General features: G+C 34.5%; 1 protein-coding gene and 1 long non-coding RNA gene across 5 annotated transcripts in view; one reads left to right on the top strand and one right to left on the bottom strand.

The window, feature by feature from the left end:
• LOC141508209 (uncharacterized) overlaps positions 1 to 26,280 on the top strand; it is a 68,395-nt gene that overhangs the window by 22,365 nt on the left and 19,750 nt on the right. The window lies entirely within an intron of this gene.
• ELMOD1 (ELMO domain containing 1) overlaps positions 1 to 26,280 on the bottom strand; it is a 72,235-nt gene that overhangs the window by 29,783 nt on the left and 16,172 nt on the right. For 2 of the 4 annotated variants that reach the window (XM_074216606.1, XM_074216607.1), the window contains exons 1-2: positions 562 to 2,001; positions 372 to 400 (exon numbers count right to left, since the gene is read on the bottom strand). In XM_074216606.1, the coding sequence (XP_074072707.1) occupies positions 372 to 400; positions 562 to 757 (225 nt within the window). In that variant the 5' untranslated portion in view covers positions 758 to 2,001. Of the gene's footprint in view, positions 1 to 371; positions 401 to 561; positions 2,002 to 8,599; positions 9,702 to 19,282; positions 19,386 to 26,280 lie in introns of those variants that run through there. The other 2 variants (XM_074216608.1, XM_074216609.1) reach the window with 2 other exon arrangements.

Below are 26,280 nucleotides of genomic sequence, written 5' to 3'. Positions count from 1 at the left end.
ACACTTATTCCATATCTCTCTGTAATAAGGTACATAGGGGAATTTTATCACCAGTCCTTCCTTTCTGTTGTAAAGAAAGCATTGTAAAAGCATTTTTCAGTAATATTACTTTTGTAGTTTGAAAAAATAAGCAAGAGGATAATCTCAATGAAGCCCTTTGTCCCTGTAGAGAAATGGCAATTAAGAATATAAGTTTCTCTAGTTGGCTGTGCCAAATATTTTGTGTGTTTCTAGAAAAAAAATCATGAAACTGGATATAGTGCTATGGTTTGAAGTGACCAACTGGTATTATATGCCATTTTGAAGGTGGAAAACAAGCATCAAGGAAAAAGTTATCTGGGACTCCATGAAGAGATCCAAACTTGACTCACCTTACTTTTTGAATCCCTCAATGATGATTCTGTTAAAAGAATAAATGAAAATGTGATTCAACAATGCTTTTGCTGAGATATCTTATTTTATGCACTTTAGGTATAAAATTACTTTACTTGAACATGACCTCTTCCCACCCTCCCCCTCTCTGTTGTGTCTTATGTCATTGATTTAAAAAAAATTACTTACCTATTTTCATGGTTCTGCCAGCTCCTGGCTTGTTATTATAACAGATTCTTTGTAGCTCACATCGTCCTGTTAGTTTCCTCACCACAAATTTCATACAGCGCCACAGGCACTTGCAGTAAAAATACACACAAACCTGGATCAGCATCCTAAAAAAGAAGAAAAAACCTCCAGACTTTGAATCAAACAATGGGACCATAATGATTGTTGTGGAAAAGCACTACCACCAAGTGGAAGACAAGCCACTACTACTACTAGGAAGGCCAAACATGAGACAGAATTTCTAAGCATGTCAAAGAGAAAGAATTCTTGTTTAAATGGGGGCAAAGTAACTGAGAATGACCTGGCCAACCCCTTGGCTCAGCAAGAGTCCCAAATACAACATATTGCAGCTTCAGCTTCAGCTCAAATGTGATGGGAAATCCACTACTCTTGGAAACAGTTCAACACAGTTTTGGATATCTCTAATTATGATGAATCTTTTCTTTCCATCACGCCTAATTCTATCTCTATCAAATATTAATTTGTTGATCATAATACTGTCCCATGAAACCCAACAAAATGAGTCCAATTCTGCCAAGCACTAAAAGACTGGTAACATGTTCCTATTCACTTCAGTTCTCCAGGCTAAGGCTCACAATTTCTTTAAATGATCCTCTTATGACACTTGTTCTTGAGGTCTTGAGTTGCATATTTTTCCTAGATGAAACCTTGAATTGGAAGGGACCGAAAATTCCACTTTCTACTTTAGTCACAAATCCTTTTACCACTCTTTGATGGTGGTTATCCAGCTTCCCAGGGAAGCTAAGTGGTGCAGTTGATAGAGTTCTAGGCCTGGAATCAGGAAGACTCATCTTTCTGAATTTGGTCCCAGACACTTAACAACTGTGGGACCCTGGGCAAGTCAATTAACTCTGTTTGCCTCAGTTTCTTCATCTGTAAATTGATCCAGAGAAGGAAATGGCAAATCACTCCAGTGGCCTAGTGGTATCTTTGCCAAGAAAACCCCAAATGAAGCCACAAAGAGTCGGACACAACTGAAATGATTCAATAACAGCATCAGGTTTCTGGCCTTACCTTTCTCATCAACGGTATGTCAACTTGTACAGCTAAAACCTCACCAAGTGCAAGATGTTAAAATCTTTATGGATACACTTGGCATACTAGTAACCAAGATGCAATTATCAATGGTCCAAGAGAATAAAGAACCAAATCAGTGCCTTATAGGAGTGAAGAATCTATCTGTTTAATTGAATTTTGCTGAATCAGAAAGGTTGGAGAACCAGTTCTGGTTTAGAATGTCTTTTTCTGCTAACTTTGGGATGGTGGTTTGTATAGAAAGTCATCACCATTAATAGATCAGCCATTTGTCATTGACATTTCATACAATGGTTAACTAATGACTGAAATATGAGATAAAAGGAAAATTGTATACCAAGAAGTATATCCCTCCTGCTACAATTACAAACTAGACAGTGAAAGCATAGTGTTTCTACTATATATTAGATGAAGATTAAAGAAAGGAAAAGCAGAAGAAATATTATAAAGGACTTTTAGTAGTGACCACCAAATCAGAAGAAAGAAATGGATGATAACTTGGGAGAAACATATGACAAAGTTGACACAGATATAAGTAGTGGTAGTAATAGGGACTAAGATCTGTGATTTCTTTGATATAGAACTCCCAGATGAAAATGTTCTCATGTAGGTCAGAGGCATATAGACTTATAGAGTTCCCTAGACCTTTAAGAGGTTAAACTAGAAGGAAGATCTGACTCAAGACTGACTCTCTAGCCACTATGCCAGAGAACTCCAATTAAGGATACAAATTTAGAACTGGAAGCAACTTCAGAGGTCATTTAACTCAATGAGATTAATTTTGAAAATGAGGAAACTGGGGCCTAGTGACATGCTCAAAATCACACAGTTAGCAAATAGGGGTTTGAACTCAAGCCTACTGATTCCAGACCCATTGTTCTTTCCACTGCATCATGCTTCTTCAACTGGAAATGTGCTAGATGTCTCTCCATTAAAAGAAGAGCAGTTAAGAAATTCTTGAAATAGTTGGGTGATTGTTTGAATGTTTAAAAGGTAAAAGAAAAGACGAAGTGCTATTCAGGACCTAATTCTAACCAATAAGGAGAATGGATTGTCAACACAGAAATGACAAGTACCTTTGGAAAAAAAAATGGCCATTTTGGAATTTGTGACAGGTCAGACAGGAAAGGCTGACAGTTGCCACAAGCTTTGGGAAAGCAATCTTCAGAATTTGGAAAAATAGATAAACAGGACCCCACGACCTGAGATTCCTCAAGGAAAATCTACCTACAAGTGATATACTCAAGAAAAAAATTCAGTTGACACAAATACAATGATCCCTATGAGGGAAAAAAAAGGGGAACCACATGAAAAGAGTCATATATAGCTAGACAATTAACTTGCTGGCCATCTTTAATTTTTAAAAAGTAGAGTCAAAAGATGGTAGCAGAGGCAAGAAATTTATGATGAATTTAAAAGGGTGTTATGATATTTCAAGAATATCAGAAATATCAAGACCCAGATGTTCTGAGGTTGATGATGAAAGACAACAAAAATGTCTATTCTTTTAAAATAAGTGGAGGGATGGAGAGAGGAAACTGAAGGAAGAAATAGGACAATGAAAATGCACAATAGGGGGAAGGTAGAATAACTCAACTCCTATTTTAGTCCTGTTTTTACTTAACAACAATAATGATCTTCAGGCTAGAAAAAGCATAACTAAAATCGTTCATAAGAAACTGAATTGATAAGTGAAAAAATGGTAGGAGAATATGCCCAGCCTGACTTCTGTAAAAGTTTAAATCATCAGGTCAAAGGTATGGTAAAAGGGCAACTAGGTGGCACAGTGGATAAAGCACCGGCCCTGGAGTCAGGAGTACCTGGGTTCAAATCCGGTCTCAGGCACTTAATAATTACCTAGCTGTGTGGCCTTGGGCAAGCCACTTAACCCATATGCCCTGCAAAAAAAACCTAAAAAAAGAAAAGGTATGGAAAGAATTTATAGCTGTCATTTGTTGGTCATCATATGTGTTTTTTCAAAACTCTGCTAACAAAAGAGATCGGATTGAACTAAAAGTAGTATAACCAAAAAAAGAAAATGTTTTCTTCAAACAAGATGCTGCTGCAGCATAGTATAAGGGACAAACTGTTTGGTCTTGGGGGTCAAAATAATGTGGGTTCAAATTTTCCCACAGACACTTAACTAGCTATGTAAATACAAGCAAATCATTTAATATCTTAGCTTCCTCACCCACAAAATGGATAATAGTAACAATAAGGTTTTATGAGAATTAAATGATATAATAGATGAAAAATGTTTTGCAAACTCTAAAATGCTATATAAGCTTGAGCTCTTATTTCTGGAAAATTCTAGAATCTGGGAACAATTAGAAAAGCAAGCATTTGACCTCTACTAAATAGCCTGAGATCCTCAATAATAAGTTATTACAATGTCTCCTTCCTTTTTTTACACAGGATCAGAGGGGTATAGATTTAAAGTTGGTTTGTTACTCTCTTTACAGATAAAGAAAGCCTTGAAATGACATCTCTTTTTTTTGTAGGCAATTGGGGTTAAGTGACTTGCACAGGGTTAGCAAGGTCTGAGGATGGATTTGAATTCCTGGGTAAATGCTCTATCAGCCACACCACTTAGATATCCCAAAGGTTGACATTTCTTCACGAAATTCTCACAGCGGGCAAGTGGTAGGTCCAGGAATGCACCTTGAATGTTAACCCAGGAAATTCCATAAGATAGATAACCTGGATTCAGCAAAGTCTTTGATAATCTTTCACAAGATGCTCATGGACAAAATAGAGAAATGTGACCTAAGAATACAAGCAGATGAATATTTGGATGTGAGGGATAACTAATTATTGAAAATTATTGAATGAAAGAATCAAATTCAAAGAGATCCTGGCTCCAATGTCAATTTTATATATATATATATATATATATATATATATATATATATATATATATATATATATGTATATATCTCACACCACAATGGAATCATCCAGTTACTCAGAGATCACCTTGTTTTCTAAAAGATGGAGAAAGACCCAATAAGGACTTGTACTATAGCAGATTCAATCCCATAACAAGACTCTGTATGTGTCTGTATATTGTTGACCTCTAATAACAAATATGACTTTCCCCATTGTATCAACAGTCACTAGGAGGCACCAACAGCCTGGAGGGGGAAGATTCACTACTTTTGTGGAGGTCTTAGTATAACTGATAAGGCACAAAGATTCTGAGTTGACTTCCAGTCATGTCCTCCAGTACCTCCTAGTAATGTCTGATGTCTAGCTCCATCCTGGGTTGATGGGACCACTTCTTTGATGGACAAACCAGAAGAAGCTTTTTCACATCCCACCTGCTGATAGTGGAATTGAATAAGAATCCTTCTTTAAAACTTCATTCTGGAGTCTGATTTTCTAGCCAGGTCCCCATGCATGTTTGTGTAAGCTTAGGAATTTTAATAAATATGTATGTTAACCCAATTCTGAATGGTTTTCTGAAGACCAGACTCTAGGGATTAATGTTCATCCCTTATTCAGACAAACTCTGGAGGTTAACACCATGTTTGATTTGATTCTTTACTAAAAGGCCAAACACAGGAAGCTCATCAATATGTATGTTTGCTTCACACATATATTGACTCATCATGTTACAGTAATACTCCACGGTGTGAGCTGACTAGGAAAAAAACAACAAACTAGCTAGAAAGATGACAATAAATTCATCTCTTTGAGTATGGGCCACATTTTATTTTTATTGACAAAATCTGATTTCAAGAGAAGAATGCTTTAAGTCATTGGTTTAAATTAGGTAATATATCTTTTGGATATGCTACTGGCTTCAGAGAATTGTAAATTAGAATAAAATACATAGACTCTAGCCCTTTGGGAGGCCTTGTATGTTTTTGGGGACAGAGCAAATACACAGGAAAGTAACTAGTGAGGAAGAAGGAAATAATGATTTTGCAAAAAACAAAACAAAACAAAACAACAACAGCAAATAACTGGTCTTCTTACCTATCCATACATAAAAGTTTCCCATCACTAAATCATTTCAATAAATACTGATGAAGTAGTAACTTTGTGCAAGGTTTTTTTTGCTATGAAGTAGGAATGGAAAGATGCAACAGTCCTTGTTCTCAAGGAACTCACATTCTACATTTACTAAGACAAGAAACTGAATTTGTCCTTTTCTATTTCGATAACCCCCTCAGACTGCCTTTGTGATTGACTTAACCCAATTTCATTTTTGTTTTGATACAGAGTAAACTCAAGATGGAGGTAATTGCTCAGCACTCCACTAACATTGGTCATAGATCCCTTTTGTAATTGTGACAAAATGATCCTCTTACTATTAATGTCTTACTAATTAATGTAATATCAGTATATGGGAAATGGCAGAATTGTAAAGATGGGATTCTGGGAGACCACTTCCTGGGGAGAAAGGAAGCATTTAACAGAAAAGGTATACACAATCTAGCCTGGAAAAATGGGCAGAGCTGTGACAAGTATTGGGAGTTCTTTTCTCTTTGTCCTAGACACATCTTGCCAACCTCCTCCATCTGCCTTTAGAATCTCTAGCTCCCTTCCGGGTTCAGCTTCTACAAGACACTTCTCCTGATTCCCTTTCACTAGTGCTTATTCTTTCCTGAAATTATCTTGTCTTTATTTATCTGCCTTTGTGTTGTATTCAACTAGGAGAGTGTGGGCTTCCTAAGGTTAAGGACTATTTCATTTCTGTCTCTTTTTTTTCCAGAACCCAGCCCAATGTTCATTGAATTTGATTACTTAGCAAAGACACCTTTCTTTGGCAAAGCAAATCAGCTCACTCTTCAAATGCCATTAGAAAGAAAAGTTTTTTTCCTTTATTATAGCCATACATTTCCTCCATCTGGATTTTTTAAGGCACACATATACAACTGTAGACTCAAAAGTAGTCTTGGACATGTAGTAAGAGGTGTTCAATAAATGCTGATTCCATTCACTCTTTTCTTTTTTCTACCTCCACTCTACACACTGATTGCACTTTCTAAGCATTAACACGAGACAACTGGCTGTCCCTTCTGGTAATGCTGTAATCGAACTTGGAACAAGAAAGATCTGAGTTCAAATTTGACCTCAGATACTTACTAGCTGTGTGACTCTGAGCAAGCCACTTCACTTTTGTCTGCCTCAGTTTCCTCAACTGTAAAGCAGTTGTACTTTCCAGAGTTGTTATAAGGATTAAATGAAATAATATCTGTAAAAAGTGCTTAGCCCATAATAGTCACTTTATATATGTGTGTATTTCCTTCTTCATTGCCTTAGTTCCCGCTTCTCCTCAGTCAGCTACATATATACACAAAAACATAGATAGTGTATACTATAGATAGTATAGATAGTTTACACATGAATCTGTGTGTGCAGATACAAACTTAGTTGCATGTGTATGTGTGTGTATGTATATATATATATATATATATATATATATATGTTCATACATATAATTTTAAGGTTTGGTTGTTTTACATTTCTCAATTCTAGGCTTAAGTTTCTTAGTTAAGATTCTCACTTAACTCACTAAAATATTCTATGTGATTCCCAGCATTATAAATAGGTACTCGAGGGGTGGCTAGGTGGCACAGTGGATAGAGCACCGGCCCTGGAGTCAGGAGTACCTGGGTTCAAATCCGGTCTCAGGCACTTAATAATTACCTAGCTGTGTGGCCTTGGGCAAGCCACTTAACCCAATTGCCTTGCAAAAACCAAACAAACAAACAAACAAATAAATAAATAGGTGCTCAATTCCATAGAGAAAATGCTTAACTGTCTTATATCACCATATAAAATACCTTATGGGAGAAGGCTGCTGTGGTAGAGTAGAAAGAGCAGTGACTTTTTGAATGTGAAGACGAGATTGTACCAACTCTGCTCTTTCCTAGCTTTGTGACTTTGGGCAAACCAACTTTTTAGATCTCAGCTTTCTCATTTGTAAAATGGGGATAAAACAATCTTATATTCATAAGATTGTCACATTCACCAGGTAGTGAATACAAAGCATGCTGTAAATCAAAAACATTATGTAAATGTCAGGTTAAATATATGTCAATAAAAAAGTTTTGCAATTTTGAGACAGTGCATCTAACCTATTATTTAGCATATGAGTTCCAGCAAGTTACCTGGTTGAGACAATATCAGAGGCTTGATTTGAACCCAGGTCTTCTTCACTCCAAGGCAGCTCAGCACCCTAGTATTACATGGTACTATTCATATTAGGGTTGGGACTTGTGATTGCACTCTTAGGGAGGAAACTCCCATTAACATTACAAATCAACAATTGTTCTAGCCCAAAGGATTATGAGAATTAGCTGAGGCGATGAGTATTAAATGACTTTTTCCAAAGTCACACAACCAGTATTAAAGATAGACTTGGTCTTCCTGATTCCAAGGCTGATTCTCTATTCCCCCTTGCCACACTGCTTACACATAAACAAAATAATTTTGGAAACCAGCGTTCTAAATGCTGCAACATTATTTTTTTAAAAAAGTACTACTGTCTGTCCCACAGGAGTTGACCTTAATTATGCATTAGCAGAGTCTTGATTTGATGTATTTTTTTAAAATCTAGGACAAACTCTGTTGGCATGGTTTGTTCCTGCTGTATATTCTCAGAAGGTGCATCTCAGTAAAGAAGATGACTTATGGCTCTATCAGGAGTTCCCAGCAGGGCTCTATGGTCATCATTATGTTCATTTTTTATTATTTAACATTCATCCTCCAGCTTGCACCTAGAATAGCTACCCAAAGCAAATTATTCAAAAAGGATTACATGACTACTACAAAATAAGAGGCAAGCTAATCTTCTGTAAGGCCCTTAGTTAAGATAGCATATTCTAAAGGAATGAGTCTGTTGAAAAGAAGAAAAGAGCAAAAGCAGGTCTAATAGCAAGAGTGAGGTTGGGGGTAGGAGGGTTAGGAGAGGGAAGGGAAGTACTGGTACCTGTAATGGAATACTACGCCTCCACTTTATGTGTGGGTGATTGACATCGCCTTTTGCGACATCAAAAAAAAATGACTTATTTTGAACAGTTTCAATAAATGTTCTAATGGATATTAACTCTTGCTTGAAGAAATCCTGTAATAAATAAAAAGTAAACTATTGAAGAGAAAGATTAACACCATAGAAACAACATATGGTAAAATGCAGATAACAATGAGAAATTTTTGTTTTGTTTCCATAACCACCAGAATTTCCTCAATGAAATCACTCTGTATGTTGGGGGCAAGAGAAAAATAGCATGCTCCCCAGGGTCTTCATCGTTTCCTACAGTGTTCTGTAACCACTGTTTTATTTCAGTACCAGGGAAGCTCTCTTCCATTTGAGTTCTTCATTAAGGGATGCTGGCAACTCAGCATGAACTTCTTTTCCAGTGTGAATCTAGCCCACTGCACCGATTCTAATGAGGTTTCCTTGTGAGGAAAGATGCTGGGAGAAGACTATGATATGAGTCTCTAAACAGAGCCCTAGACAGTGTCTCCTGGCAAAGGGTTGTATCATCTCATAAGGACAAGGAAGAGGAACTGTTTCACCAAACTTCTATATGTAGAAAATTTCTATTAAAATTTAGAATTCAGAGTAGTGGCTTGGAAAAGTAAGACATTCAAGTGGTTCTAGCTCAGACATTAATAATTTGTGTAAACCTGGGCAAGCCACTTACCAAAGGGAAGGAATATCAAGAATGAGTTCCAAAGACAATAGGAGGAATTTAGGGTATGAACCTGGGGAAGGTCAGTTTATATATTTCAGAATTATTTATCTAAGGACAGTGTGAAACCATCTTCATTACTATTACTATTTTAGTATTTATGATCTTTTATGGAGTTTTTGCCTCACAGTTTTAAAGTTCTAGAACTGTAGCAAAAGACTATATCACATACTATTGGAGTTTCCATAAGTTCATTCTATGACTATCAAAATATAAAGTTGGAAGACCAAGCCCCTTGTGAAGATCATAAACATGCACTTATCTAAATCTACACGTTTTCCTACCACATCCTAGTTCTTCCCTTTTTCTGCACTGATTGCCAAACTGTGGCACCATGACAAATGTTAACTTGAGTGATCTTAGTATACTTACCTAATGTGCTCCCAAAATGTAATCTTAAAATTTAACATTTTTTGTTTTATTAATTCAGAATATATTAAAATAACCTTGAGTTCACTTCCAAAAAAATTATTCAATACATTTTTAGTAAATATGAGTGTCTCTTCTTTTCCCTTATGGAGAGATACAGCACTTTTTTTCAAGGGAATCCCTTTCCAGTCAGTCAGTATAACTAACACTATGGGAGAGATTTTGTTAGATGTAAATTTTAAGGTTTCTTGAATTTATGATATCCACTATCTTCTCCAAGAAGTTTTATTACTTTGATAGTGGGGAAATATATGAAGGGTTAGTGAAAACTAATTTTGTATTAGGTAATGCAAAGAAAACTATGTCATAGCCACTTCTACCATGAGCTTTATGGCTAATATAAGATTTTTTTTTAATTTGTAGACTCATAATTTTAAAGTAACCTGATAAAGGTCATAAAAAATAAAAATTCACTAACCTTTCTTATCTTTCCCATTGTTGTAGCAATAATACATCTGGGGTAAGAAGATGGATTCCATAAATCACATATCAGTGAGCTTGACATTCATATATAGAACAATTCTACAATGGATTATTAAATGGAACACTTATAAATGCTTAGAAAGGAATGGTCATTAGGAGTCAAAATGGGTTTTCTAAGAAGTCAGGCCAGATGAACCTCATTTCCTTTTTTTTGGCAATATCAGTAGAAAATCAGAGGAACATTATAGCTATGGCTTATTGGGATTTCAGCAAAGCATATGACAAAAAAAACCCTTTTGGATAAATGTGGACTGAATTATAGAGGAGTGAGATGAATTCAAAATTGGTTAAATGACTGAATCCAAAGATTATTCTTTAATGGATTGATGTCAGCATCACAGCATATTTCTAGCGACATGCCACAGGGATAGAGTCTCTTTCCTATTCTTGCTAAATATTTTTATCAGTGACTCAGATGAAGTCTTAGGAATCAGTCATCCCTATCAAATTCCCAAGTGACATGAAACTAGAAGGGAGAGCTAACACTTTGGATGATGGAATCAGGATTCAACAAGATAAATGGACTTGAATAATATGTCAAATCTAACAAGATGAAATATAATCAGAATGAAATATGAAATCTTGCATTTAGTTTAAAAAATCAATGACACATGCTAAAGATGAGAGTGACAGGAATCCATGTGAAAGACTTGAGATTTTCATTCCTCATGACTGCTCTCCCTCTTGGCTTCTGGCTCTTAAAATTATTGACTTCCTTTAGGACTTGTCACTTGTCTCAAGTTCTGCCTCCTCCAGCAGGAGTTTCCTGGTCCCTCCATCTTCTGGTGACATCCTCTCTAAGGTTACCCCCCCCCAAGTATCTGATGTTTATCCTATATGTTCTACTTTATATAATCTCTTCCATTAGAATGTTAGCTCCTTGAGTACAGGGAACATTTTTGCTTTTTCTATATATTTCCAGTACTTAGCAGTGTGTTTAATAAATGCTTAATTGCTGAATGATTGACTACCAGCTTCCTATGAATCAATAGAAATGCTTTATTGTTTAAAAAGCTGAATCAGTGTTGAGCTGCCTTTACAGAAGTATAATGTCTACTGTATTCTGTCCTGTTTAGAGCACATCTAGAGTATTATGTTCAATTGCATATTTCCTGTTTTAATAAGGACATGGACATATCATATGTACTTCAACCCCCTGATTCACCAGGGGAGGGTGACCAGGATGATGTAGGACCTAAAAATCAATTATAATAATTATTTGGAGAAAGTAGGAAAGCTTATCTTGGAGAAAGACAGGCTTTGGGAATTCATGAGAATTCTTATTAAACATCTGAGGAGCTCTCACATGGAAGGACTTCTTCTATGTGCTTCCAGAGAGAAAACTAGCATCAATAGCTATAAGTTATGCAGAGATAAATTTCAGTTCAGTATAAGAATGTACTTTCTAGCGATTTAGAGGAGTCCAGAACTAGGATGAAGTGACTGAATTGTCACAGAATCCTTGTCCTTGAAAGTATTTAAGATGAGGTGGATAACCAATTGCCTGGGATATCTTAAAGAAATATTCATGTATTGACTTGAAAGCTTGAATTAGATGGACTCTTCCAACTCCCAGAGTCTATAAGCCTACTTTAGCAATGAATGCTAATCATACTAAAGATAAATAGCATTAATGTTATGGTTTGCATTTAAATTTATAGTTGCTCCCAACTGTCTTCTTTAAAGACTAGCCTTGCTTAGAAGCTTTGCATTCCTTCCAGATATAAATAAAAGCTTCGTAGAGGTCAAGTAATCATTAGACTCTTTAGATAATGTTGCAATTCTTTTGAGCGGAAGCCTGTGGATTAATCCTTCATGAAGTACCTGCTGAACACAGAAATGAACACCTGACCTATTCAGGATATAACTATTAGCCTTCCTTTTACGAGTTGTCATTGTTCAGTTGTTTTCAATTGTGTCTGACTCTTCATGACCCTATTTGAGGTTTTCTAGGCAGATACTGAAGTGATTTGTCATTTCCTTCACCTCATTTTACAGATGAGGAAACTGAGGCCAGCAAAGTTAGGTGAATTGCCCATGGTCACAAAATTAGTAAGTGTATGAGGTCATATTTGAAGACAGAAAGATATGTCTTCCTGACTTCAGGACCAGTGCTCTCTCTATTTTGCCATGCTGGTGTCCCTGTTGGGTATAAAGGTCAAACTATTAAATGGTAAGATCAATGCCATATTACCAGTTCTTGTTTCTTTAATTTTTTTAGAGTTCCAAAAACAATAGTATATATTTGTAAATACTTACTAATGCATATGAGAGGCAACTTGGAGTAGTAGATAGAGACTGGCCTCAGAACTAGAAATAGATTCAAGTTCAACTGCTGATACATATTAGCTTGGCAAGCCTGGGGAAGTCACTTAAACTTCAATGTTTTAGACAACACTGAGATTATAAGTTGTGGAGAAGGTGTTGACTTGAATTTGTGGGGGGGGCTACTTACTCAGATGTTCCATATGTCAATGTAATCATAGTCCCTATCACTCTTTGAATCCCATATATGCATACATTCATGTCTTTCCTGTTCAATAAGTATCCATAATAATGGGTTGTATTTATGTTACACTTTGAGGTTTGCAAAGTGCTTTCTATCACTTCATTTGAAAGTCAAAAAAAACTACAGTGAGGCAGATACTTTAGTCTTGAGTACATTTAGACATTTTATAGATTGGGAAACAGATTCAGATTGGATGAAATGGTCATTTGGTTGGTAAATATGAAACGTGAAAATTGATTCCAGTTGTCACTGGACCCCAAATTCAGCACACTTTGTAGCTTGCAATGCTGCATCTTTGTGAGTTGTGATTGAACATGTTGAATGTGCTCTAAATACAGTGTCTAAATTGAGACTCTTTTACCATTTTAATATAAATTCTTAATACAAATGCCAAAATAGCTCTTATTGTGCTAACCTGTTTTTCTTGTTCTGTGTTTTTAAACAAATAGCCATTTTCAAGATAAAAGGAAAAGAAATGGCTAAGGATAAAATGAGCTCATCATCATTCTTCCTGCTGGAACGTAGAGTATCACAATGATGGATGTACATTCACTGGGCCAAGATTAAATCATTGTATTCTAATTGGTTCAAATATATTGTGGTTTCCTGCTAAGGTACAACAGCAAATCTTTTCAGTTCAGCAATAGAAACTAAGAGTTGGAAGATACCTTATTTAGAGGTCAATTCGTTCTACCCACTCCCCTACCAGAGCAGTATTCCTACTACATGAATGAAATTATATTTCCTTTATTGTTTGTAATGTGAAAATATGTGGTATATTCAATGTTGATTTAATTATTAAATTTTTGAGGCTGGGTTTCCTGATCTTGCCCTGACTACCCAGGCTACTAATGTTCCAATCCCACTATTAATGAGCTTTGATGTGCTCTGACCTGGGTAGGTTTACCACTCCTTAGTTAGCCTGTCTTTCCTCTGTTATTGAAAGAGGGTTCCCCATATTGGTGTGGGTCTTAGGGCTGATATCTGATTGACTTAATCTTACCGAAGCTCAGAAATGCCATACTTAAATGATTTCCCCAACTTCATCCTCTCCAAGTAGCAGGAATTATAGGAGTATGCCACCCTTGCCCAGGTCAAAATTGATTAAATTTGCAAAGGAAGCAAAGAGGGAAGCAATTTATACAAGCACAGATGATAGTGCAATATCAGAGACAGTATAATTTAGTGGGGACAACACTGGATATAGAGTGGGGAAGACCTGGGCTTAAATTTCACTTTAGATGCTAACTACCATTGTGGCCCTGAACAAATAAATATCTTTACCTCTTAAAAACTATTTCCTCATCTATAAAATGGCATCTGCTTCATAGAAATATTCTGAGACTCTGGTATGATCACATAGATGAAGTGCTTTGCCAATCTGAAAGTACTAATGGTTAGAGAAACAGTTTTAAGTAAGACACCTTGGGATACAAAAAGAGTAAGATTGTATGAAAAAAGTTGAATATAATTTCTATCACTTTGCTTACACTGTGGCAGGCACATAGTAGGCATTTAATAAATATTTACTGCTGGGTTGATTGAATCCTATTGCATATAGTTGTGACTTTTTGATTTTGTGAAATTTCTTCTGGCACATAGCAGGCTGTACAGTGATAAACCCAGAAATCATTTTATAACCTTTGCTCACAAATAGATTGATTTCAAGGTGGCTGACTTTTAAAAGAAAATAAAGATTTAAAAAAAAACTCCATAGGAAAAGAATGTTTAAAAGTTTGTCATATACTTTGTTGATTGTCCTGAATTTAATTATAATCTCCATCTTTAGACACTAAAGCTTTCTATTAACCAGATATTGCCATGGAAAGGGACTAGGTTCACATTTAGAAGGAATTCAAAAATATCAATTTTTCATTAATATAAAAACCATCTGGAGTAATTATAACCAAAGAGCATGTCAGGGCATGGTCTACCCTTTTAAATACTCCCTTGATCATTTTTTTTAATTCTATTTTTTCCACAGCTAACATAATCAGATTGACATATGATCTGTTTAACAAAAAGAACCAAATCTTATTATTTGTTCAATAATATCAAAAGCAGTTCCATAACTCTAAGATTTTATAAACACATCAGAGATATCTTCACACTATAAACTAAAGCACTAAAGAATGCTGAAGGCTCCAAAGAGGCATAACATGAAAAAAAAACATGAAGGAATTAGGAAAAGGAATTCAAAAATAAAAGATATTGAAATAAATTTCTTAAAGTAATTGAGATCATCTCAGGTGCTTGAGTAACCTAAACAGGGCAAGGAAATAGTGTGTACATTGTGTTCAGGAATCTTAGGAGAAAGACTTTGACTCCTATCAAATTTTTTCTATCTTCTATTCTATGCCTAGATCAAGATCATCAATAATATGAGTTATGATAGGAAATTCTTCTAAAAGCTTTAGGAATGAGAAACTGCAAGACAGAGTCATTGAATCAAAAATGTTGGGATCCGGAGGCCTATACACATTTTTTTTAAAGCAAGGTGAATCAATCAACACATTCTAATTGAAAACCTACTACACGCAAGGTCCTTATGTGCATTTGGACTATGGATACAAGATCAGCAACATTTCAGTAGTCCAGTTTCTAAAGAAACTATGGTGTTCATTACATCTCTCAGCCCTCCTGCTCCCCAATCTCAGACCATTGCTGTTGAATACTGCTTTCCAAAGCCCAGGTCCAATGGTACATCCTCCAAAAACATTTCCTGAATTTTCCCATTAGGAAATAACCATTCCTTTCTCAAATCCTACAAAGAATTTTGTTTAATATTTTCTCATGCATTTATGTTCTATTTATTTCATAGTTTATTTGTGTGTGTGTGTGTGTGTGTGTGTGTGTTCTCTATTATAGCATAAATTCCTTTAAGGCATATATTTTCTATTTATCTTTAAATCTCCCCAAACCCATGTTAATATATTTGGCTTAATTTTTTAATAAATGTGTGGTCATTCTATTAGACTTTTCTTCAGTTTTAACATGATTGACTATGCCCTTCTATTAATTGGACATTCACTCTTCACTTAGTTTTAATGACACTAAATTGGATTGATTTTCCTGCTAATCTTTTAAACACTCCTCTGAGTGTTTTCCTAATGGTCTTACTTCTCTCTCTAGTTTATCATCTTCCATATTTTTTCCCTTGACAATTTCATTTATTCCTTCAGCTTCAGTTATCATCTTTGTGACTTCCAAATCTATATCTCCAGTCCTGGCATCTCTTTTAACATATATCCTCACTTTTACTACAAACTCAGTCTTGGATACCATACTAAAACTTCAAACCAAGTCTTGTAGAATGAGAGACATGCTAGATTACTCATCTCTCATACAAAACCCTGGTTTATAAAGGACTGAACAATAATTAAGAAATCCACTACAGGAAATTATTTCTTTTATTCCAGAATGGTGCAAAAATTCAGCCAGAAGCCTAAGAGAAATTTCCACCAGCAAAAGGTGCCACAAAGGTATTCCCAGGGTAACTTTTCACCATGAGCAGAGATAGTCGAGGGACACATGTAACCTCCAAGACCCTTAGACTAGAGGCAGAAAGATCAGAGAGCTCCCTGAGAAAGCCCCAGGGTAGGATCTTGGAAGATTTGGGGTATACCAGTAGCTACTACATCAATCTGCATTCACATTAGGAAATAATGAGTTTTGAGGTCCCTAACACTCTATCTTGAGACACCAGAAAGGACCTTGAAGATAGAGCATTCTGAAGTTAAAAGCGACATGGAAGCCTTATCTTAGGTGTTGGCCAGAAACTTAGGGGACCAAGACAAGATCAAGCACCATTCCACCAAAAGTTCAGCATGGCCCTGGCACAAAGCTTTATTTCAATAGTTAAAGTTATAGATATAAGGAAAACAAAGACAAGAGGATATAGTATAAAAAAATTGCAAATCTAGAGCTCCTTTGAAAGAAGGAACAAATAATTTCATAACAATTGTTAATTTGAAATCAATAGGAGGAAAAATTGACTTCACATAAGTTCTAAATGAATCTCTAGAAGAAATGAAGCAAAATATATAAGTGAAATAAAAGCATTAGAGGGAAAAGAACTAAGTGACTCTTCAGAACCTTAATATATTTAATGAGTATTGAAGAAATTAAATATGAAAAATAAAAGGATTGGTCCTATTTTGAAGGTTTGAAGAAGTCAAAGAAAAGGAATGATAAAAGGAATACACAAGTACAGAAAAGAGAAATAAGGGGGTGGAACTTGATATTTCCTGTAAGTGGGGCACATGATAAGAAAAATATACAAAAATAGAGGAATGGGATAGGAGCAACAGATTAAATCTTATTCTTATTGGAAATGGATAAAGGAATGTTGAAACGCACATTTGGAACAGAAATCAAACATACTCATAATTCAGATTTTCTGATCTAAAAATAAATTACAATAAAAGAAAAGAAATATGCTCTAAGGACTTGTCTAAGATTGACTCAGATATTTGTGAATTACTGTACAAATTGTGACATAAATTTAAGGTATTTGACTGTACAAATTGTGACATATAAATTTAAGAGATTTTTATTTTCTCATAAGAAAATTATGAAAGAGACACTTCAAAGAAGCCTGGATATTGAGAAAGAACACAGAATAAAGGGAGTAGAAACAAGTGAATAATTTATTCAGAGATAGTAATGATAAAAAAACTTTGAATAACTTTAAGGACTCTGATTAAAGCAATCACCCACCATGTCTCCAGAGGACCTCAGATGAAGCATAGTACCTACTTTCTCACAGAGAAAGGAAGGAATAAGATACAGAGAATGACATACATTTTTGGACATGGCCACTGATGACTATTACTTCCTTTATCTACACTTTTTTTCTAACAAGGATTTAAAAAAAAAACTTTCTCAGTTTTTACCTAGGAGCGAGGAGTTTAGAAATAGTAATACCTTTCTAAAAACAGAACAAAACAGAAAGCTAAAACAGAAAGAAATTCAAAAGGAATCAGAGACAAACCAGAGGTTTGAAAGTAATACTGTATATAGAATTTGACATACTTAAAAAAAAATCAAGTGACTTACATAGATTCACAGTTTCATAGAGCATTTTTTTGTGTGTGTTCTGTTACAGGTATACCAATACTCTTTATTGTTACTTAAGTTCAAAATTTTAAAATCTAAACTCTTTGTCTCCCTAATTAATCTTCTTATCTCCCCCCCCCTTAAACTTATTCTTCCTTCTGATTTTTCTATTTCTGTCTGTGTCACTACTTTTGAATCTTTTATTTTAACTTTCATAATCAATCAGCTCTATGGGTCTGGTCAACTATACTTGCCCAACTCTCAGCTATCCCTACTTCTCTTTTCCCAAAGTCTAATCTAATATAGAGCACATTATTAACTTCCTGGAATAATAATAATAATAATAATAATAATAATAATAATAATAATAATAATAATAGTATAGTAGTGTCCTTTAAGATCTTCATGTCTCCTTTCCAATCCAAATCATTGCCAGAATAAACTTTCACTGGCACAAATCGGTTCATGTTATTCCTTTGCTGAAAAGTTTTCAAAGAGCTTCTATTGACCTTCAGGTTGCCTGGAATTCAAAGTCCTCCATAATACTTTTCCATCTCTAGCTCATATTATTCCTTTTACCTCAGTGAAAGCATTGGACTCCCACTTTGTCTCATGAACACTCCCTATGCTATTACACAAAGCCTTCCCTAAGCCCCTCAGTAGATAATGTTTCTCTGAAGACCTACTATAGTCCTTTGTTGTATTTCTACTTTATTGTTCAAGATGTCCCGAAAGTCTTAGTGCAGTTTTAAGCTTTTAATTTTTAATTCTTAACCTTAATAAAAATTCAGTTTTTTATTATTAAAACTTAAAATTTCACTAAGACTTTTGGGACACCCTCTACAATATTATATATTTTTATTTTATGGCTAGACAGGGACCCCTTCTTTCACTTCCTAAAGTGCCCAAAACTTTGCTCAGGACAAAGTAGCCCTCCATAAATGTTGGTTGTTTAGCAAATTGCAGAATTGAACAGAAATAGTTATGGAATAAGAAGAAACCAAGAAAATCTTATAACCAAAAAGGAATATAATCCTAAATGTATTATCTATTAAAGTATAAAACCTAAATCTATGATTTAAATTGTTTAATTCAGGAAAAGCATTTTACATAAAACTTTACTGCATTTTACAAAGCAAAATATTTCCACTAATTTCCAGAGTGCCATCTTCTCTGAAATAGGATACATACATAGGACTGAGGTTTCACTGTCCTATTCCTTCATGTTTTTGATTTCTGCTCCTTCTGCTTCTCTTTTCATCTATAAAGATTCCCAGTGAGAATTAAAATAGAATTAAGGTGTGGTTCTATACTTTAGTGATAAAAATAAGTATTTCTCCAGAAATGCAATCTCATTTAATTTAAATATTGAGTTATCTAGTGACAAGATAACTGGAGTACACCACTGTGTACCATTAAGTTAAAAAGAACTACTTACCTCAGGAAGTGCTTCATTGTGGCGTTAATGTCTTCACAGATGCTATATAGAATTTTCTTCAAATAATCACTTGCCAATTACTTTGGGCAGAAGTTTATTTAAGCTGTAGAAATAAATAAGATGAGTTTACTAAAAGGGGAAAAACCTATTGAAAGGAGCTCTCAATACACACACACAGATCATATGATCTACTAATCATTAAATAAAAATGCTATTGCAATTGCAAATCCTTTTATCTATCTAAAAATATTCAGGTTTATATTTTTTTATTCCAAGTGGTATTGTTGTACATTCATGGAATTACTGCTATCCTCTACAGACCATAATATTATTATATTTGGAGTATTTTCACTGTAACCTGAGAAGCATGAAAGGCAAAACAAATAAAACACCAAATTCGAAACTTAAGGGTCAGTTCATTTGTAAATAAGATAATCTCTCAGGCTTCCAATTCTAAGATTCAATGGTTTTATATATAAAGCATTGTATCTGAGACAATAGTCTAGGAGTCCGAAGATTTGGGTTGAAGTCATTGCTTTGGCAGTTACTAACTAGCTGTATGACCCTAGACAAACCAGGAAACAGTAATTCCATCTGATGTGGGGATGTACTTTTCTGACCGCAAAGCACTATATAAGGGTGAGCTATTGTTATTATCTGGTCATAAGCAACTTTCCAAATTAGATGAAATGCAATCTGAAAGCAAGCAATAAAGCATCTAAAACCAACAAAAGTAACTTTTATAGAGTTCAGCAATTTAGTTTTACACTTAATGTTTTATTATTACTCAGAGGAAATGAAGCCTTAAACTCTACTATCAATTACTATCAAAGATGATAGAGGTAAACAGCTGAAATATAAAAAGCCTAGTGGTTCTGAAGAGATGTATAGAAAAGTACCCATCAGCAAAAGTCCTCATGAAATGATATGGCAATTGAATGTAGAAATGCTTATGCAGGATAGGATAAAGGGTTTAGTAAAGAAACCTGGGGTCATTTAAAATAGGGACAAAAAGTGTCTACCTTTGATGAAAAATTCCAAAAGTGGAAATGTCAAAATCAACTATCCCAATGATTTCAGAAATTTCAATAAAGGACATTATTATGCTCTCTATACTTCACTTGTCTTTGATTGAATAATATATACTATAATAACTGATTTTTACAATAATTCTGAGCCATTAAAGGACAAACATCATTCAATATTCTCCATTTAATAAGGCAAGAAAGCATGAATACATTTAAATTTTTTTTAATTTGAAATGATGAAAATAAACTTTTAAAATATAAAATATTAATTTACACTTATCTGAAAATAAAATCAAAGGTTCAGGCCCTAGCCTTAGCCCTATCCAGGAAATTGGCACCTTATAGATCATCATAATTTTTTAATTTAAATTTTATTCTTTTCCAATTATACACAAAGATAGTTTTTAATGTTTATCCATTTTTAAGTTTAGGAGTTCCATATTTTCCTACCACCATATCTGGCAATGACTAAGTTGTATATGTATTATCATATTTAACATATTTCCATATTAGTCATGTTGTGAAAGAGAAATTAGAACTAAGGAGAAAAAAACCGCAACAAAGAAAGAAAAAACATAAAAGATATTTTAAAAATTGAATATAGTATACTTTGCTTTGCATTTTAGACTTCATAGTTATGTTGTGGTTTTGTTTTGGGGGGATGTGGATGTCATTTTCCTTAAGAGGTCCCTCATGATTGTCCTTAATCACTGAACTATTGAGAGGAGACCAAGACCATCATGGTTCATATCATCATTGTTTCAATCTCCTCTTCATGTAGAGGAGTAAAGAGCCTCAAGGAAATTAAATGTCTTGCCCAAAGTCACACATTGTAGGCACTTAATGAAACTGCTGAATTGTTTAAATGATTTAGCTACAGAGTCCTGACTACAATGCTGATTTCCAGACTTCCAACCCTGGGACTACTTCTACCATACTGTAGATTCCTGCAGAATAGTGAATTTTCCAATTATGCTAAACAAATCCTGTCAAACAAATAGGAAAAGGGCATACAGAAGTATCCCTGTGCGTCTCACATTGACTTAGAAAACATGCTAATATTAGCTATGCTTTATTTTATTTTATTTTTATTTGTTAAAGATTCCCCAATTACATTTTAATCTGGTTTCAGTCTGCACTCAGGAGAGTTGTAGGCTGCAGGAGGCTGAATGTTTGCCATCCTGTGTTAGACAAATAAAACCCCTTTACGTTACTTCAATAATCATAGGATTCAAAGGCTTTAGAACTTGAGAGACCTCCTTCATTTCACAGGAGACAGATTTACACTGGTAGAAGCAAGCATTTGAACTGGGATTTAAATCAATTCTCCATAACTTCTAGTCCAGAATTCTCTCTATCCTACCATGATAAGGTAATCTCTGGTAAACAGAACTTTTGTCAATCAACACCAATAAAAATAATTATTGAATGTCTTGATTCACAGCACTGTCTAAGAAATATATCATGTTTAAATGCACTGAGAATACTCATCATTTTAAAGGAATGTTTAGTGAATTCTTCAATTAAATGAATTATAAAATGAAAGACTTTAAGATCTATTTAAGATAAATGCTTCCCCTCCCCCCAACCTTCAATTCAGTTTATTAAGTGAATACTAAAACCCAAAATAAAATACTTCTTGTCTTCAAGGAATTTATATTCTTCCAGGAGAGTGGGTGAGTGGACATACAACAGATAACATTCAAACTATATCATTTGCAAAGTAAATAAAAAGTAACTGGATCCAAGGAGGAATACTAATAACTGGGGAATCTGGAAAGAGTTGTGCAGGAGTTAGCACTTGGGCCCAGATTTGAATGAAGTAAAGTGATCTAAGAAGGGGATATGAGAAAGGAAAGCATTCTAGATGTGAGGACAACCTAAGCAAAGGCTTGTAGAAAGGAGATGCAATGTGTACAGGAGAACAACAAACTGGAAAAGAAATTGTATGAAGAAGAATAACTTGAACCTTGTATTGAGAATGTGAAGGGCTTTAATGGGACTAATGCAAGAATTGCATTAGGTATGGGGAACTCAAAGGCATGGAAATTTTCCCAAACCTCATCATAATTAATAGTCTTCATGAGTGACATTGAACAGCTTCATATCCATGTTAATGTAGCTCACACTTGTTAGAAAAAAAGGCTTGAACCAAAGTCTTCCTTATTCCAAGACCCAAATTCTTTTCTTTATGCCACACTCTATTTCCATAAACTATAGTATCTTTTAACAAATTCCAGTATATCTTTGTTGACCTTTCTGACCTAACTTTGAGTTGCCCCCCCGCAAGTGATACTGGATTTTCTGAGTCAAACACAATCTCTCATTGGCCTCTGTTTTGATCAACGGCAATATGATGAGATCTCTAGATATGCCCAGGAGTCCAATGTGAGATCACATAAGAGATGACTTGATTTTCCCATGAAGGTATCAAGCCCATGGCCTCGGCCTCATTAGCAGAGTTTTTTGATTATAAGATCTAACTGCCTTAGACATCACTGTCTTTTTAAGGGGCAACTAGCCCCATATAAATCCTATGAACTTCTTGTATAACTTTCTTATACATTTCACTGTAAAATGTTGATTTCTTTCTTTATGAGTACATCACAAAAATGCTAGGAAATTGAAAAAGTGCTTTCAGCTCAGATAAATGATAGCAAAGCTCAACCTTAACTAAACAATCAGAGTATTATTATAGAGCTGATAAATTGTGAAGGATTAGTAAAACTGATAAAATAAAAGGGTAAGACCTAGAAGGAATGCTTAAACCTCAGGGGTCACATTTTAATAGGATGGGGAACAAATAGTATTGCAAACCAATGATGAGATCTTACCTCAAACTTATCAATGAAAATATTTCTCATTTCTTTTTTTTTTTATTTTTTAAAATTTTATTTATTTAAGGCAGTAGGGTTAAGTGGCTTGCCCAAGATCACACAGCTAGGCAATTATTAAGTGATTTAAACTCAGGTTCTCCTGACTCCAGGGCCAGTGCTCTATCCACTGTGCCTAGCTGCCCCCTACTCTCTCATTTCTAGGTCATTCTCTGCTCTCTTAACATATTCCTGACAATTTCTTTTTTTTAAAAAAAATCACCATAAATACTATTGTTCTATAAGGAATAATAAGTGATTTCAGAAAAATCCAGAAAGACCTGCATGAACTGATGCTAAGTCGAGGGAACAGAACCAGAAGATGAACATAGTAACAGCAGCTTTGTGTAAGCACAATGATACACATAATTCTTCTTAGCTACAGTGATCAAAGACAATATTAAAAGCCTTGTGATGGAAAATGTCATCCATATCCAAAGAAAGAATTTTGGACTCTGAATGCAGACCGAAACACACTATTTTTATTTTTTTAATTTGTTTTTTGATTTTTTCTTTCTTGTGGTTTTCCTTTTTGTTTTGATTCTTTTTTTCACAACATGACTTATATGGAAATATATTTAACATGACTATGCATGTATAATCTATATCAGATTGCTTGTTGTTTTAAGGGTTGGGAAGGGAGGATGGGAGAAAATTTTACAAAAATGAATGTTGAAACTATCTACATGTAAATGAAAAAAATAAATACAAAGATAAAAAGAAAGCTTTTAAAAAAACCCAAATACATCACTATAAAAGGGAAAAAGTATTTTTAATAAAAGAGTAAAAATAAGGTCACAGAATAAATTCATTATATAATTATAAAATTTGCTATGAATAAAAACAAAAACAGAAAGTACTATATGAATTATATTTTCCCTTCCTATTGTTTGATCCTAAGAATTATAGACAATTTCTGAGGCAAACTACTTTTTTCCCAAAACGGAAAATTATAAGGATTTTTTTTAGTTTAAGGAACATGATTATACAGTAATTACCTAGAGTACTATTATGTGACATTGTCCTAAACTTGCTAAAATACTTTTGTACAGACTGGTAGTAATATAGTAGAGCAGACAATCCCAGAGATCAACTGAATGATACTTAGTATTCTATAGGATCCTTAGTCCTGCCTGTGTTTTTCCTACTCGATGGGGATTGAGGGAAATATTGAGGGGAAATTGCTTCTGAAAACTGCCCAGTGACTTGGCAACATGGAAATTTGTCCTCGTAGCACGATGGAGGTCAAAATTCTCCAATCCTTGGTAATATGTGACATTGGCAGTCAGTGTCTGAAGAGAGTTAATGCTCCTCTTGGCTACATCACACACCAGAGAATGAATTAGGAAGAATAGAAAGAATTAGAATGATTAGGAAGAATAAATACCTTTCTAGTATGAATCCCTAAAATAAAAATGCTTTTCTATTTCATTTATTACTTCATCTATTACTTAATACTTCGCTTATTACTCATTTTTTACTAATTCAGAATGACAGGTGAAAGAAGTCATGATCACAAAGAGATAGGATGGTTTTACAAAGAACAGATCATGTCATTATTTTTTTTACAATATTAATAGACTAGTATTTCAGGAGAATGCTATACTGTAAATATCATTTAGAACCTTGAGCCAAGAGTCATAAAATCCTGAGTTCAGATTTTAATCTCAGACCCTTATTTAATTGTGTGACCACAGGCAAATCATTTAATCCCTCTTATCTGTAAAATTAGGATATTATTAGCACCCACATCCCAAGTGTTATTATCCAAGGTTAAAATTAGAGAATCTTTGTAAAGTAATTGTAAAATTTAAAGTCCTATATAAATACTAGTTATTGTCCTTATGATTCTTCTATTATCTAGATTTTAACAATGGATTTGACACAGTATCTCATGCCATTTCTTTGAATTTATTTATCATATTTTATATTGAATTACTTTTTATTTGGATTGATGCAGCTAGGTGGCATACCGGCTAGAGCAATGGGCCTGGAGTCAGGATGACTTCAGTTTAAATCTGGTCTCAGATATTTTCTAGTTATGTGATCCTGGGCAAATCACTTAACTCTGTTTCCTCATCTGTAAAATGAACTGAAAGAACATAGCAAACCATCAAGTATCTTTGCCTGGAAAGGCCCAAATGGGATCATGAAGAATGAGATATAACTGAAATGTATGAACAAAATATGATCATTTGATTTGCACTTATACTTTTGTATGACCTTGCTGTTTCCCCCTTTACAATGAAAACTCCTTCAAGGAAGGAATTATTTTATTTATTGCATTTGTATCCCCATTGCCTAGAACGATTTCTGAGAAGTAGTAAGTGCTTAATAAAAGCATGTTGATGTGATTCTCATAGAAAAACTGAACTGATATGGTCTAGATCAAGGGAGTTAAACAGGCTGGTCCACTGGCAGCATGTGGCTACAAGATTTCCAAGTGAAGCCAAAACCATATGAAAATGTAGTACCTGTCTTGCCTTAATGCATGCTTATATTAATATATAAAGAAATATATAAATGTGTGTGGTTTTTTTAAGTCAATATGTGGCCTACAAGGCTCTTTGTGTATGATTTGTGGATCTCAGTTCTACTAGAATTTGACATTACTGGACTACATAGCATCAAGGCTGTAACATCACACATAAAAATAAAGAATAGTAATTAGTGATTCTATGTCAACTTAGATAGTCATTTCTAGAAGAGTTTCCCAGGGACCTGTGCTTAGCCCTGAGCTGCTGAACTTTTTTTATTGATGTCTTCGGAAAACATATTCATGAATATGTTTTAAACATATTTATGAAACAGCATATTTAGGAAATTGGCAAATGACACAAATCTAGGAAGTTGCTAAAAAGACAATTTAGATTTTTATATACAGGAAAACTTTTTGATAATTAGAAATCTTTGGATGCTAAATGAACTTCCTTGGGTGGTAATGGGTTCCCCTGCTTTGGAGGGAAACTTTGCCTATAATTAAGGGGTGAATAATAACTTATCAAGTATGTCATAGACATTATTCAGGCAGAGGTACAGGTTTGGTTCCTCCAAATACTGAGATTCAGGGATTCTATATGATTCTGTGATTGATTTG

Source organism: Macrotis lagotis, chromosome 1 (assembly GCF_037893015.1).
Source record: "Macrotis lagotis isolate mMagLag1 chromosome 1, bilby.v1.9.chrom.fasta, whole genome shotgun sequence".
Taxonomy (NCBI): Eukaryota; Metazoa; Chordata; class Mammalia; order Peramelemorphia; family Peramelidae; genus Macrotis; species Macrotis lagotis.
Note: the sequence above shows the minus strand (reverse complement) of the source record. Positions and strands in the feature narration are given on the sequence as shown.